The sequence below is a fragment of the Oryza glaberrima genome, chromosome 5 (assembly GCF_000147395.1).
Source record: "Oryza glaberrima chromosome 5, OglaRS2, whole genome shotgun sequence".
Lineage (NCBI taxonomy): Eukaryota > Viridiplantae > Streptophyta > Magnoliopsida > Poales > Poaceae > Oryza > Oryza glaberrima.
Genome location: NC_068330.1, coordinates 21205413 through 21220522, shown reverse-complemented (window position 1 = coordinate 21220522; position 15110 = coordinate 21205413). Strand labels below are relative to the sequence as shown.

The 15110-nt window shown below is 39.7% G+C and overlaps 2 protein-coding genes across 5 annotated transcripts; both read left to right on the top strand.

The window, feature by feature from the left end:
• The first annotated feature begins 5678 nt into the window (after positions 1 to 5678).
• LOC127775147 (SNF1-related protein kinase regulatory subunit beta-1-like) lies at positions 5679 to 8819 on the top strand. Of its 4 annotated transcripts, none has more exons than XM_052301463.1 (4): positions 5679 to 6105; positions 7788 to 7873; positions 7971 to 8130; positions 8256 to 8819. In XM_052301463.1, the coding sequence occupies exons 1-4, from the start codon at positions 5932 to 5934 to the stop codon at positions 8604 to 8606; spliced, it is 771 nt and encodes a 256-aa protein (XP_052157423.1). In that variant the 5' UTR covers positions 5679 to 5931; the 3' UTR covers positions 8607 to 8819. The 4 variants fall into 4 exon arrangements, with proteins under 4 accessions (XP_052157423.1, XP_052157421.1, XP_052157422.1 ...); XM_052301461.1 differs by having other exon boundaries at positions 5680 to 6105; positions 7689 to 7873; XM_052301462.1 differs by having other exon boundaries at positions 5681 to 6105; positions 7968 to 8130.
• A 2861-nt stretch (positions 8820 to 11680) lies between these two features.
• Positions 11681 to 13982, top strand: LOC127772733 (calmodulin-2). The gene is made up of 2 exons (XM_052298694.1): positions 11681 to 11887; positions 13330 to 13982. The coding sequence occupies exons 1-2, from the start codon at positions 11812 to 11814 to the stop codon at positions 13701 to 13703; spliced, it is 450 nt and encodes a 149-aa protein (XP_052154654.1). The 5' UTR covers positions 11681 to 11811; the 3' UTR covers positions 13704 to 13982.
• Positions 13983 to 15110: the final 1128 nt, after the last annotated feature.

Below are 15110 nucleotides of genomic sequence, written 5' to 3'. Positions count from 1 at the left end.
CACTGATCTTACGTGGCATTCGTTAAGAGAAGGTTGAGTTCGATGGTTGCAACTAAATAAAAACAAGAAAAAAAATATTGAGGCTGGCTAGCTAAACTGATCTCCCAATTTTGATGACACAAGCTGTTGAGGGTTGCTTTCATCACAAGCAATTTTTGTCTTACAAACCAAATTATTTGTAATAAAATAAGCAGCAGCCTAACATACCTTCCAATCAGCCAATCAGACTACCTAGTAAATAAGAAGAAATGTTGAGGTTAGCTTTCTATTTGATATTTAGCCTAAATTCACAACAGAACAGACCAACTAATTTGAGATCGATTTCACAAGTTGTTAGGGATTGCTTTCAAATGTATTTTTGGCTTTCAAACCAGATTGGTTAGAATAAAATAAATCATCACATCTCAAATATATTCCAATGGGGCCATACCTGTGTAAAGTGTAAAGGAGGCAATATTATTGAAGCTAGCTTCATATTTCATTTTCAACCCAGATTAAGGGTGTGTTCGCAGTTGGTTGTTCCCAACCGGGAAAATAGTACTCACAGAAAACGGAGCGGTCCATTAGCACGTGATTAATTAAGTATTAGCTTTTTTTTCAAAATGGATTAATTTGATTTTTTTAAGCAATTTTTGTATAGAAACTTTTTGCAAAAGACACACCGTTTAGCAGTTTGAAAAGCATGCGCGTGGAAAACGAGGAAGAGGGGTTGGAAAAAGGGGCATCTGAACACACCCTTAAAAAAAACAGGCTAGCTAATCTGATCATCTTCATTTTGATGTCACAAGTTGTTGGGAATTGCTTCCAAAAGTAATTTTGGCTTTCAAACGAAATAGGTTACAACAAAATAAGTCACGATCCTAAACTATCTTACAATTAGGCATGTACCTATAAGGCTATAAAGGGAGCAATATTATTGAGGCTAACATTATATTTAGTTTCCAACCAATTTTTTATTTAAAAAACCATGCTAATACTAATTTGACCATCCAGATTCTGAATACAGAAGCTGTTTGTGGGGTTGATTTCACGTGTAATTTTGGCTTTCGAGCCAAATATGTTGGAATAAATGGTCACACATAGCAAATTCTACTCGGCCTATTCCCTAAAATAATACTAGAAAATTTGACAATTTGTGTCTTGTTCTTTTGAACCTCCTACGACCTAGTGGAGTAGTAATAAATTATCGTGGGACGCTGAATTCTTTTTAAGTAGAAGTTCTTCTTTTAAAAATCAAATAAACTTATTATTCAACTTTGTAATAATTAATGCACTGATAAAATGTTTTCTACACTCAATATGACATTTGATTAGTCTTAGGCACTGTCCTGTTAGGCCACTCCCACATTTTGTATGACTGATAAATGATGCATTTCATATTAAAAACTTTCAAATTTCTTTAAAATCTAAATAAATTTATTTTTTGATTTTATAACATTTGATACTTAGTTAATCATGCACTTGTAACCAGGGTTTACCAAACAGTTTGGGGGTGGGTTTACCGATGTAACCATGTGGTTATCATGAAAACTGCACGGCACGGTTACCATATATCATGATTCTGAAAAACTGAAAACGTGATAACTGCGCAGTTTGTAAACCTGGTAACTCGTGTAGTTTTCTGAACCGAACACACAAAAGTCACACTCGCCGAACAGCGCAGAAAATCCACGGTATCCCCAAGCAAAAAGAGATCAGTCAGTGTGTGTAAAGTGGATAAGCACGGCCCTACCTATCCAATCCGTCCTCCTGCTGCCCCCTCCCTCCGGTTATTATCATCATCGTCCTTCGTTACTGCTAATAATGGTCGCCAAACTGCCCCCATTTATTTATCTCTCAGTTGTGTATATTTTGTCCAAAGCACAAGGTTATTTTCCGTTCTTAAATCATACTCCCTCCAGTTTAAAATTAGTTGACGTTTTAGCTCTTAAAACATTGTGTGATATTTCTTGACGTTTTAGCTTTTTTCTTTTTGCATCTTGGACCTGCTTGCCCCTGCATGCATGCAGCCGACCATTACTACTTTCATTATTGAGATACCGATGACATATCTCAAACTTTACAAAATTATAATGGCATGGTTCTAATTTACCCTATTTTAATATGGTGGTAAAACAAACATGCAAAGACCAATAAACCTTGTAAACTTCATGAGCAAGGGAAGTACTACTACCACAAAGGTCCCACAGATTCTTTCAACACAAGGGCAGGCCAATAAATTCCTTACCCTACTGAGGAAGATTTGAAAAATTAATACTCCCTCCAGTTCCTAATTTGTTGATGTTTTATACAGGATTACACATACCAATGAGTGATTAATTAGTGTGCCTACTTCCTATTTTACCCCTAATAAATACGATTTTGAGGCATACCAAATCATAACCTGCTCTTGGTTTGAGTGGCCATCTCATGCAAAAGTGAAGCTACCAGTACTGAGTTCGATTCTTGGTGGCATGCATACACTTTTTTCAGGTGTTCACGCGCGCAGTCACCGGGAAAGATTTTTCACTCGCGCGCTGCTAACAAAATTTTGCCAGGTGCGTTTGCCGCCAATAACTCAAATTTTGGCGCTGGTTTGCAGCAGAATCCCCTTTGCCATCTCCATCTATTTATGTTGTGCAATACTAGCTAGTTTAACGCTCCAACTTCCTACATACTCCATCTGTTTAACATGAACTTGAACATGGAGCCATAACCTGCTCCATGGCGAAAATGGCGAAAGTAGTACAAGGAGGCGAGTAGAAGGCAAAGAGCCAACAAGCAGGCATAGAAGAAGGAAATTACTCAGCACGTGGGAGAGCAATGGTTGAACAGGAAATGAGAAGGCAAAGCATGCATGACGTTGTAAAATATTAACAATACTAAAATTTGGATAAATTTGATAGAGCCAATTTTCTTATAACTTATGTGTGTTATTGGTGTATTTTGGTAGCAAATCAAACACTATAAATGTTAATAATTAATGTGCCAACAATTTGATAAGGCACAATTTAGCTTCAAATCAAAATAGTCCTTAGTACCCCCTCTATCTATTTTTGATAATCATATTTTATCCTGGCACAATGTAATTCTACTTAGGACACCCACAATGGTTATCTATAGGCTATCTACAAGAGATCCATGTCAGTATATTTTTCTACTTGGAAGAGATTAAATGAAGAGAGAGAGCAAAGCTATCTACTAACCTGGAGATAGTCTATAGAGAAAAACGAGGCAATGGATTGGAGAGCTATAGATACCCATGTAGACATACTATTGAGGTGGTTTACTATTAATCTAGTCTATTGCTGAGATGTACATGTTTTATAGAGAGCACTTTACTTTATCATTGTGGGTGCTCTTATCATCTATTTAAACAAGCTACTAGTTATCCCTCGTATACAAGTGATTCATTAATATTTACATTTCTCGATGTCCATGTAGTCAATCTTGTGTGGAAGAATGAAGATCACGCATTAAATCCGAGAAGGTCATTAGTAAGAAGATATGTGGTTGGATTGAAATATGCCTATCAAAAGTAAATTTTTCAGATTTAAAAATATGTCTATCAAAAGCAGATGGAGGGAGTACTAGATTGAGTAGAAACAATGATGATAATTGACACAAACTGTGTTGATTTTTCTGTTATTTTTATAGAATCAAAGTATACCCTTGAATCCTCATTTTCATTGAGCTAAGCGGGTCATAACTAAGTTTCTAGTGGGTTACAAGGTGCACGGTTTTTTCCCTACAGTTAAGCACGCAAGCTTTATTCTTTATACTCCCTCTGTCCCCATGATACAAGGGATAACTGTCATATCCACCCATTATTATTTATATTATGGGACTGAGGGAGTAGTAAATATTATGATCCAAATGTCTCATATTTTTCATTTATACTTATGCTTATAAGCTAAAAATTAAATTTTAAAAGTTAGTTTTGAATTTCAAAAATTTCAACATAATTTATTTTACAATATTTACTTTAAGTCACAAAGGACATGTATATAAAATTTTATTTACAAAAGGTTTTTTATTTGATAACATGTGATTCGGATAAGAATATAAATAAACGAAACAATGACTCAAATGTATAATCCTGGACTGATCTAGGCATGCACGGTCAATCAAGCAGACTTTTGAGTTTAGTAAAGAAAATTACATGAATAATTTACACCGAAATTGAACCAATTATAAGCCTTCCGAGTAGGTCCTTCACAAAATCTCTCCATGATATTTATTACGATATTCTTTCCCGGCTTCATATTTAGAGCATCCATATTTATTTTCGGTCGTGTCATTTATTAAGCATACTAGTTCAACTCTACTAAAGTTTACACCTCCAAGTATTAACAGTGATGGCTTAATGTCCACTTGTAACCTATAGTTGGACGAAAATTAAGAGCATATAAAATAAGAAAACAAATAACATATAATTAATTTAAGTTTCAATTATTACAAACTCAAAAGATACCTTTATTTGATATTTTAGAGAAATTTCTATATAGAAAACTTTTGTACGAAACATATCGTTTAATAATTTAAAACATGCTAACAAAAACCAAAATACAATCTACATCTTAAGACTTAAAATACAATCTAAACAAACTAAGACTTAAGTTGATTAAAAGCTGTTCTTTTTTTTAAAAGAGAAAAAGAAAAATCATTCCATGAATGTCATCATTCACTGTGCTTAGAGCAAGTATAATAGAGGGCTATAAGAAGTCTGAATGCTGAGGTGGATGAGAGAGGAGAGGAGAGAGATGAGAAGCGGGCTGTAAGTTTACAGTCAGCTTAGGCATAGGAATCAAGAAAATCTGTGAGACAGACAGATGTACCATATATTTATAGGGAAAAGTTAACCACTATATGAGTGAGCTGATAAATAGAGTACAAGTAAGCAGTTGGCTTTATTATTATACGGAGTAGTAGACTAGTAGTACATGACCTCTCTCGGAAGGACTGCAACAAATCAGAGAAAAGCAAGCCCTATCCAGAAGTAGTACTGCTGAAATGCGAAATTCCCACATCTATAAGGTAGTACTAGTATTGTTTTCTCGCCGTCTCTATCCAAATCTTTGAAAAATAATATTCTCATCGCAAAGCCAAAAATTTTGACTAAATTGAATAGCTATCCCCGCAAACACACCAACTAAAAGCATCATCCTAATCCAGACTACTAATTACTTCATTCGTAAAAACACTCAATCTAGAAGAAGATGCTAATACTAAGACAACGAATTAAAGGATAGCTCCATTTTTCACCTCTCATGTTAATCTCGAAATAACTTTATTTCTACTCCCCATCCTAAAATACAAGTATTTTGGTAGGAATATAAATATACGAGGAGTGTTAAAGTAGAAAATAATTACAACTACAATTTAATAACGTGAAAGTATTCTAGTTCTTTTGTCGCTTATTGCAACGGGTGGGATACGTGTGAAAAATAAACTTTTTTTTGGAACGGAGCACACCTAGCTGTAGACCACCAGGAGGGCAACCCCGTAATTGTACCCACGACCACCGCATGCACGGGTGACACGTGGACGGCGGACACGGCCCGGGCCCGGCCGATCCAACGGCGGGGGAAATCCGCCGGAAATTAAAGCCGGCGCCGCGAGCGTGCGGGCGTGGCGCGGCGTGCGAGTCACGTGACCCACGTGCCAAACTGCCTCTTATATCACCTCCTCCTCCTCCCCTGCCTCCGGCGAAGCGGCCGGCGGCTGAGGCGAGATTCGCGGCGACCACGCCGGCGAGGAGCGCGAGAGTGGGGGCACTCCTCCTGTCCGCCGTCCGCATTCTCGTCGTGTCTGGTTTGAGCTGCTGGTGGTGGTGGTGGTGGTGGGAGTTGGGCTGCTTGCTTGCTTGGTTTGATTGGTGGAGGTGGGAGGAGTACTGGAGTAGGCGAGTAGCTGTGGGTTGGGGTCGGCGAGGGATCCGGGCGGCGGGGTATGGGGAACGCGAGCGGCAAGGAAGGGGAGGAGAACGGCCACGTGGCGGCGGGGGCCGCCGCCGGAGTGGCTGGCTCGGCGGGGGCAGCGGCCCGGGCTCCGCCGCCGCTTATGCCGCCGGACGCCGTGATGCGGGAGCTGCCTCCCCCGGTGCCCTACGTCTTCACGCCGCAGGTGAGATGTGGTGATTAATTTTTATTAATTTTTACTTCCTTTTGATTTGATGTTCTTGGTGGCTTTTGCGTGGTAAAACCGTAAAAGAGTGTTTCCTCCTCGATTGTGCCTTGCTAAATTAGTCTCGCTCGATGATGTCGAGTTCTTGTTTTTTGTCGAGATTGTTTGATTAGCTTGGCAATTTAGCATTAGCACTGGTTGCGATTTGCGAGCTTGGTTGTGACGCACACACACAAAAGGGGGTGAATTTTCTATGAATCCTCTTCACTTCTTTCACTCATCAGAATTCAGCAAGATCCATCCAGTGTTGATAAACTTGAAATGGCAACTCACTTTGCTTCAAGCCTTCAACTGTAGGGTTAGTGGGTAGCAGAAGCTGAAGCTGAGGGCTAAAGCTTACAGATCTATAACTAATCCGCAACTTGTATCTCTTTCCGATATTCTCAAAGAGTGTGTTCTTGACTCCTTGTTGCTATATAAAAAAAACTTCACCGCAATAAAAGGCTCTGTCAAGAACTGTTGATAGATTTGGTGGCACCTGGATTCTCTGCAAACGGATTGGGTGGCTCTGAATCTTGGATTAGTTCCACACACTGTAGTGGGCAAGTTGGCCCTCTTACCCCTAGAGGGCACATATACCTTTTTTTTAATCATTATATGATAGAAATTGAGCTGTGGCGGCTGTATGTGGAGTACTACTATTCTAGATAATCTTGGTGCTGTTGATTCTTTCATTTCCCTCGTTAATTACAAAAGCATGGAGACCATGATCTAGTTTTGAGGGGTTTTGGTACTGATAAGATATGGTGGTACTGTGTGCTAAGGCTACAAGTTTTTAATGTGTCCATGTAGAGCGCATTGTTTACTCCTGATTCCGAGACAGCCCATGAATTTAGAAGACGTGTCATTGTAATCACTTGGTTCTTGGTTGGCCTTGCCTACAATTCACAAAGGTCAAATGGCTGGTTCTTGGAGTAATACTAGTTCATAATCCTGAAAACTGTGTTGTTCTGCATTTGGGCAATTTCTTTATTTTTAGCGTTGAAAGTTTCCAAGACTCCATGTTCCCTTATTTGCCACTGATATCTCACGTGAGCCCTGGACCAACATGTTAGTGAGATGATGAGTTGCAAGTAAATTAACAGGGAATACTTCAGTTACATATGAGGAATATATTCTAGTATTTTGATCTGTCTAATTACAAATGTTTGTACAACTTCAGTTATTATATATTACTCTTAGAGTCTTTAGTCCCAGTTAAAACTGCTCTCCCTTTTCCCTGTAGAATGAAGTCAGCGTCCAGTCTTCACACACTTTCTCATCAATTTCATTTTGACCTATGGAATGTTACACATCAATACATCATTAACTGTTTCAGTTCCTGTAATATTGGAAGAGATATGTCATGAGCTCATGCTTCAGTTTGCTATAACTGTGCCATAACAAGTTGGCAACTATTACCTTTTGCCATCTTTCATATTAAGAATGTTGCTAATCTGTATTTATTTGGGAGTGAGAATAACTCACATGTTTGAGTATTATTGCTAGTCCTGCTTGAACTGACAGGAAAGTGCACATTGCAGGTTCCAGTAGCCCCACTGCATATACCTACTGAATTTTCTCCTGTTTTCAACAATTCATGGATAAATGAATCGGATGAATCCACCAATAACCATCCCCAGGAGAAGGGAATTCCAACTTTGATCTCATGGAGTCAAGGAGGAAATGAGGTGTTTGTGGAAGGATCATGGGATAACTGGACATCAAGGTACATGCTATTTAACAATGAAATTTCATGTTCAGATTGTTTCCACATTTCAGAAATAAGATGCTAAAATACAAATCCGGCATTTTATTGTCAGGAGGGTGTTAGAGAAGTCTGGGAAAGACCATACCATATTGCTAGTTCTGCCATCAGGGGTATACCATTACAGGATCATCGTCGATGGGGAACCGAAATATGTCCCTGAACTACCTCATGTGGCTGATGAGGGAGGGCAGGTTGCCAACCTCCTTGATGTCCATGTCAGTAAGAATATGCTAATTATTGATTTTAGCAATCAAAATTGAGAGAACCTAAAACCGCAAAGGCAAAAAAAAATGTGCATTTCCCTCTTGGTTTTATCTGAAGACATCTTTGTTTTGAATAGGATTATATCCCAGAAAGCCTGGACAGCGTGGCAGGATTCGACGCTCCTCCGTCGCCTGAACACAGCTATGATCTCCAGCTCCCAGGTGATGAGGAGTTTGCCAAGGAGCCACCTATACTGCCACCTCAGCTTGTAATGTCTGTTCTTGGTGATACTGATAACTCTGAAGAACAAACTCTGAAGCCAAAGCATGTTGTCCTCAACCACCTGTATATCGAGAAAGGATGGGGATCGCAGTCGCTGCTTGCTCTTGGAGTCACTCACCGGTTTCAATCCAAGTATGTAAGCTTCGTGCTGTACAAGCCGCTGCGAAGGTCATCGACGGCGAAGCGAACAAAGAATGGTGGTTAAACTCATGGTAACTGACAATGTACAGAAGTGAAATGCAGGAGGTCTTGTTGTTTGATGCTGATCAAAGCAATCAACTTTTTTTTTAATTTCTTTCTCTTTGTTTCTTTAATAAGCTGTTGTTGTAGCATGATGTTTTAGAAGCCTGAACTCTATGAGAAAATGAGTCAAGAGAGGGCTGAAAAAAAAAGAGAATATCCCTCCATGCTTACCTAATGTCAGTGTGCAAATTTGTGTGGTCTGAGAGTAATGGTGCATGGAAATTTGAAAAAGCCTGTGAATTTATGCAAATATGTGTTCTCATTTTTCCTGTGATGCGGAGAAACTGGAAGAAAGAAGATGCTGAGACCAGCAGCTGCTGAAGAAGTCGTCTATATCATCTGGATAGAGTTGAAGTGTTGATTGGATAACCAAGACAAGAAGAAAAGGGTGATATGCATAGTGCACATGATCACACATCTGATGTGGATGTTGACAGAGGAACACCAGATTTAACTTCTTGCTGTCACAAGCTACCTGCATTTTGTCAAAAGGCTCAACAGTGACACTGAAAGCAATGGTCGGACTATATCTATGCAAGCATGGCGATGAATGATTGATCGGATGGTCCTAAAAAAAAAAAAGATTGATCGGATGAACATCTCTTCTTTTACTTGTCTTTTGGCACAGACAGAAGATCAGCTGGAATTACACGTCGCATGTGTGAGACTTTGACGCTAGTTAACTGAAAACCAAACCAAACCACAAACTCTGTTGTGATTTGCATTCGCAATTTCGCACGTAGTATTTCATTGAAATTTGTGATAGTACAAAAATGAGATACAAATACCCGGTGCCCTGGCTGGTGGTGACCGCGCGTCCTGATCGGATCGCCGCTGAAGCCCAGGTTTATGAGGCGTCACCACGACGTCGACGAAGACCTTCAGCCGCCGCCGCCGCCGGAGACAAATTCTCATGTCACCTTCTTAAGGTGTGTTCGGAACTACAGGTTGTCAATTTCTATTTACTTTGTTAAGCACACGTTTCTCGAACAGTTAATTGCTCGTAAAAATTTTCTATAGTTAATACTTAATTAATTATTATGCGTCAATGAGTAGATCGGAGCCATCGATTCAACTAGATTAGAGCCTGCTAAAGCCCAGCCCAGTCCAGCAGATCAACGAACAGATATCTTGCCGATGCCCAAATTGACACAAGTCACTGAGACGGCAGGATGGATGGCGACTCGAGCTTTCGAACATCTCCTTAATCTCCTTGCCGCCGCGTACGGACACATAGAGCTTTGAACGTGTAAAATAATTTACATGCATAGCTTTAATTTTTATCAATTGCGATTTAAAAGCCGATGTAAAATAAGCAGAATATGACAAAAAAAACTCAAAATTAGCCCTAAATTAAGTTTAAAAATTTACACTCTCTATTTGGTTGTGGTTAATGATAAGCTGTTGCAAGCGAACGATCGATGAGAGGGGTTTCTCTGTCTTAGGCCCACTCTTCTTCCGACGCTGCAACTAAAATATACAAAATAAAGTAATATAAAATATAACAATATAATAACGGTTGTGATACTATAAATATTGACAGAGAGCCTTAATATCGAAGCAGACATGATTAGAATTTTGGGTTTTGTTGGAGACAAAACTTAGACTAGTTGTGTTACTGCCGTGTAAGACAGGTTGGGGTAAAGAATAATTGTTTAAGATCAATTTGCAAAAAGGGCCATATTTCATAGGATCAATCTTGAATAAGTACTGTTGTTTGGGACAACTAGTTTAGCGCGGCTAGGTGTGGTTATTATTTATTAATAATGTTGTGATCGATATAGACGGAGTATATTGAACTAAACGTGCTGTAACCTGGAGTTGGGCTAACAGAGTCACGGTAATTTTAGATATTATATGATGTTTTTATGAAATTCACATAAGGATTACTAGGCCTACCTCGGTCCCTGGGGTGGATAAATGTATGCCAAACAATTAGATATAAAAAAAAGGGGATAGTTTATCGTTTGCACATGGTTGCTGATAAAAAAGAATATATCATAATATGGAGTAAACACTAAGAGTAACGTTCAAAACATATACAGGAAATAAGTTCAATAAACTCTAACATGTATGAGGAAAAAATGGTGTTCTCCAATACATTACCGAGTGACATAGTAAAAAATATAAAAAGGCAAAAGTAAGTAAGATATCGTTTCGTTTTGTATAATGATCACACTCTTAACGACCAAAATTTCTCTTTTTGAATTCTTCTACATGTTTTCCTTCGCGCCAATTTACTTATATCATATGTTGTGATGAAAACCACGTCGCAACCCTATGTCACAATGTTGGATGGGGACATATCCGGTGAAAACCATCAAATAAGTGAAAACCCGTGAAAACCATATCTAAAAGTTTTGTAAATTCATGAAAATGCACTATTCACTCTAAATTTGTCATTTTTGTTTCTCTCAAATGAAGTTTAGTTTGGACTTGAGATTTGGTATGAATGTACTTCATACCTTTACTTATCTCTAGTAATTTTTTCATGAATTTACAAAACTTTTAGATATGGTTTTCACGGGTTTTCACTTATTTGATGGTTTTCACTGGATATTCACCCATGTTGGATACACTAACTATTTCATCGGTTATCACCATCTTGATCTCTAATGTTACTTGACACATGTAACATTAATTTCTTGCTACTTTAGCAACTACCCATCAAATATTCCGCAGCTAGTTTGGTTAGTGAATTTAGCTATCCTCTCCTTGACTTCCCACGAAGATTAATCTATCCTTCAGTATCTTTATATATACCGACAATTATAACATATTGAACAACAAAAGTTACATATACATGTGAAACCCTGATAAAAAAAAAAGAATAAACTATTACCCATCTACACTCAACCTAAAGTTCCAAAAGAGCAAAAATGGAACATGGAATAAAGATTACCAAAAACCAAAGCAATTAAAAAAGAAAAAAAAAAGACAAAAGGTACCAAAAAAAAGAAAAAGAGAAAAAAAGGCAAAGAGAACCGGATACATAACCCCGTCATCTCGGCGATCCTCTCTCGTGGTCGCTGCCTATAAAGGCCCAGCCACAGCCATCTCTTCTCCACCCCCACCTCGCCACTCGTTCCCCTTCCTTCCTCTCCTCCTCTCGCGGAACCTTCTCGAAGCTTCCACACCCCCAACCTCGCCTCCACCACCAAGCCCCCATGGCGGACCAGCTCACCGACGAGCAGATCGCCGAGTTCAAGGAGGCGTTCAGCCTATTCGACAAGGACGGCGACGGTAACGCGCGCCACCCACCACTCCCCCCCCTCTCTCTCTCTCTTCTCCTCCTCTTCCTCCCCCCACGTTGGGGCACGCGCGCGGTCTCTGGGCGGCGCGGCCGGATCGGGCGACGCGGAGCTCGATCCGGGCGAATTGCGGTGTCGCGGTAGGGTTTCGTGTGTCCAGGGGCGCTAGATCCGGTTGATCCTGTGACAGGTTAGGTGTGGATTTGTGGTTCGGCGGTGATTCGGGATGATTTCGCCTCGTTTAGCTGTTTTTGCTGTGCAGCGGCTGTGTTTTCGTGGGGGGCGTGATCTTAGCGGATTTTGTGTGTTTCGATGTATGGTGTGTTTAGGATTTTTGCCGTGCTTTAGAGGAATGGATGATTTGGGATCAGCAACTAGGCCCTTTGAACTAGGGGCTAAGAGCGGCAGAGAGTTGTTTGATTTGGAGAGGAGGATCCGTACATCGAGTTTTGTGAAGCATGCCATTTGTTATTTAGCATGGCGTGAACATTGGTTTACATGATGATCTACCACGAGTGCTTGAGAATCTCTATGTGGAGTTAGGCCAATGATTCTGTGTGGTTTTGAAATTTGGGTGTGGAATATACCAAACTTTATGTAGAATTGAGGTGTGAATCTGGTTTTGCAATAGCAGTATGATGCCTATGGCTAGTTTGTTTAGGGGAAATTCTAGTGCTTCAGTTGATATTTGTCTTTGTACAACAATGTTGAAAGAACTGTGGGTTGTACACCAGTAGTGTTGAAAGAAGTGTTGGGTGATAGTATGTTGGTGTACCATCATTACACGAAGGAAAAATAGAGACATCAATGCAGTTCTTAGACCAACATTTAAGATGTAAAGTGCTCTTTTGTGGCCATAGTTTATTAAAACCTATGTTTTGAATTCTTCGGCGGCCTGTAGTTATTTCTTGCTCTTGCGCAAGAGAAGTTCATTTTTAGCAAGTCTTAGATGCAAGCTGGGCTGGTTTGTGATTTGTGCCACATCTAGTGTACACAATAATTATTGATGTAGGTTTATGAGTTGATCGTATGCTAGTGCGGTGGCGGGAAGCTACCTAAGTGGCTGTTAAACCTAGGCATCACATTCTTATCGTTTCATGATTCTCATCTGGCCTGTAGCATATAGTGGTCTGTGATTTGTATTATATGTTCAATGATTCTATCCAGCACTATCATTCTGTGAAATAGGTTCATAAATTGGCTGAAAGTGATAACGATACTGATGGTGGTTTTGTGATGTGTATGTACTCTGTTGTCAGGACTCAGGACAACTTTGATTTCTTGGTCTTAAAATTGTATTTTGTGGACATAAAACAATATTACAATATTGCAGCACTAAAGGACCATGTTGTGTTAATTTTATAAGCGTTGAACGAGATAATCGCATGTTCCATTTAGTACTCTCTTGTGCTGATCTCTGAATACATTGTGCAGGTTGCATCACTACTAAGGAGCTTGGAACCGTGATGCGGTCCCTTGGTCAGAACCCAACTGAGGCGGAGCTGCAGGACATGATCAACGAGGTTGATGCTGATGGCAATGGGACCATTGACTTCCCAGAGTTCCTGAACCTGATGGCGAAGAAGATGAAGGATACCGACTCTGAGGAGGAGCTCAAGGAGGCCTTCCGTGTGTTTGACAAGGACCAGAACGGTTTCATCTCGGCTGCTGAGCTCCGCCACGTCATGACCAACCTTGGTGAGAAGCTGACCGACGAGGAAGTTGACGAGATGATCCGTGAGGCTGACGTCGATGGCGATGGCCAGATCAACTACGAGGAGTTCGTTAAGGTCATGATGGCCAAGTGAGGAGGGTTCCCATTAAATAAGTTCTGTCTGAAGTGAACTAAAACTGTCAGGGCCTACAACAAAGCTGTACTTTGTGATGTTCCTTTTAAGTACCTATCTTTGCTGGTGGTAATGTTGAGTAGGGATCGGGTTAGGTGGTCTAGTCATGCGAAACAACATCAGATGCCTGGTTTCTTTTGATTGTGATGCTTATCTTGCGCCTGCCGGAGCATAGGATTTGTTGGGGTTTCATCATTTTTCTTGGATCGTTGTGCAGATATGCATTGCCTGGTTCCTTTCTATCATCATCTTTACTTCCCTGTTGCGTGCTGAATTGAATGGTTGCAGCCTTCCCCCGCATCCTGAGGCTACCCATGTGACCATGTTTTGATGATCGGTGATCCTGGTTGAATTTTAGCTGATGTCTGCAAAATTATCGCAACTATATTTTGTGCTCCTATGTTTCGAGGCATTCACAAATTAGTATGCCAAGGTGCATACATGATGCATACGAACTGAATGTGTAGTGTTAGCTTTCCTTTGATCAGGACTAGTCAAGTACTGATAGCCACTGTCAAGCCTTCATGTCTGCTTCTTTTGTCCCATAAAAGCAAATCTGGAATGCTATGTGACAACATTATAGTATTATGAATCTACACGTAATCTGTTCAGAGTTTTTTTTTTGTTTTTTTTTTGAGGGAGGTAGTAGGCTGGAACCAAACGAGGCAACGAAAAGTAGACCCTGACAGCGAATGCTTTTCATTGCTGGAATCTCAGTACATGCTCGCGCACAACCACTCATGGATACAAGTGGTGTACTGGTACGGGTCCAGGCTGTTGAGCTAAGCTGGATCAGGATTCAGGACTACCGGTTTGGTTTGTTGGCTCTTGGCTTTTGCTACCACCAGTGACGGAAACAGAAATTTAATCCAATCCTGTAAGATCAATTATTAGTTAGTTTGTATTGAAGTGTGATTATTTCTCTATATTTTATTAATTTATACATGAAAATCAAGGTTTGTAGGATGCTTTAAAAAAAGCCGCGGAGTCGGCCTACCCTACGAAATATGCCTAGATCCGTCACTAGCTACCACTTCAGGTGATAAGCATAAAATTACGAAATTTTTATGTCTTTTTGAACAGAGGTGGTAGCTCTAGTCTGTGTTCAACATTGTTTCAATGATTTGTCACACCTTTAAATTGACTCTTCTTATTTAGATTCTGTTTCATAGGTACTCCCTCCGTCCCATAATATAAGGGATTTTGAGTTTTTGCTTATAGTGTTTGACCACTCATCTTATTTAAAAAATTTATACAAATATAAAAAACGAAAAGTTATGTTTAAAGTACTTTGAATAATAAAGTAAGTCAAAAAAATAATAATTCTAATTTTTTTTAATAAGACGAGTGTTCAAACAGTGCAAGCAA

Excerpts from the sequence above, each read along its gene's own strand:
- LOC127775147 (XM_052301460.1), top strand. The coding sequence starts at position 5,932 with ATGGGGAACGCGAGCGGCAAGGAAGGGGAGGAGAACGGCCACGTGGCG. Across the intron at positions 6,106-7,688 it reads CCTACGTCTTCACGCCGCAG|GTTCCAGTAGCCCCACTGCA; the intron begins GTGAGATGTGGT and ends TGCACATTGCAG. Across the intron at positions 7,874-7,967 it reads TGGGATAACTGGACATCAAG|GAGGGTGTTAGAGAAGTCTG; the intron begins GTACATGCTATT and ends TTTTATTGTCAG.
- LOC127772733 (XM_052298694.1), top strand. The coding sequence starts at position 11,812 with ATGGCGGACCAGCTCACCGACGAGCAGATCGCCGAGTTCAAGGAGGCG. Across the intron at positions 11,888-13,329 it reads ATTCGACAAGGACGGCGACG|GTTGCATCACTACTAAGGAG; the intron begins GTAACGCGCGCC and ends TACATTGTGCAG.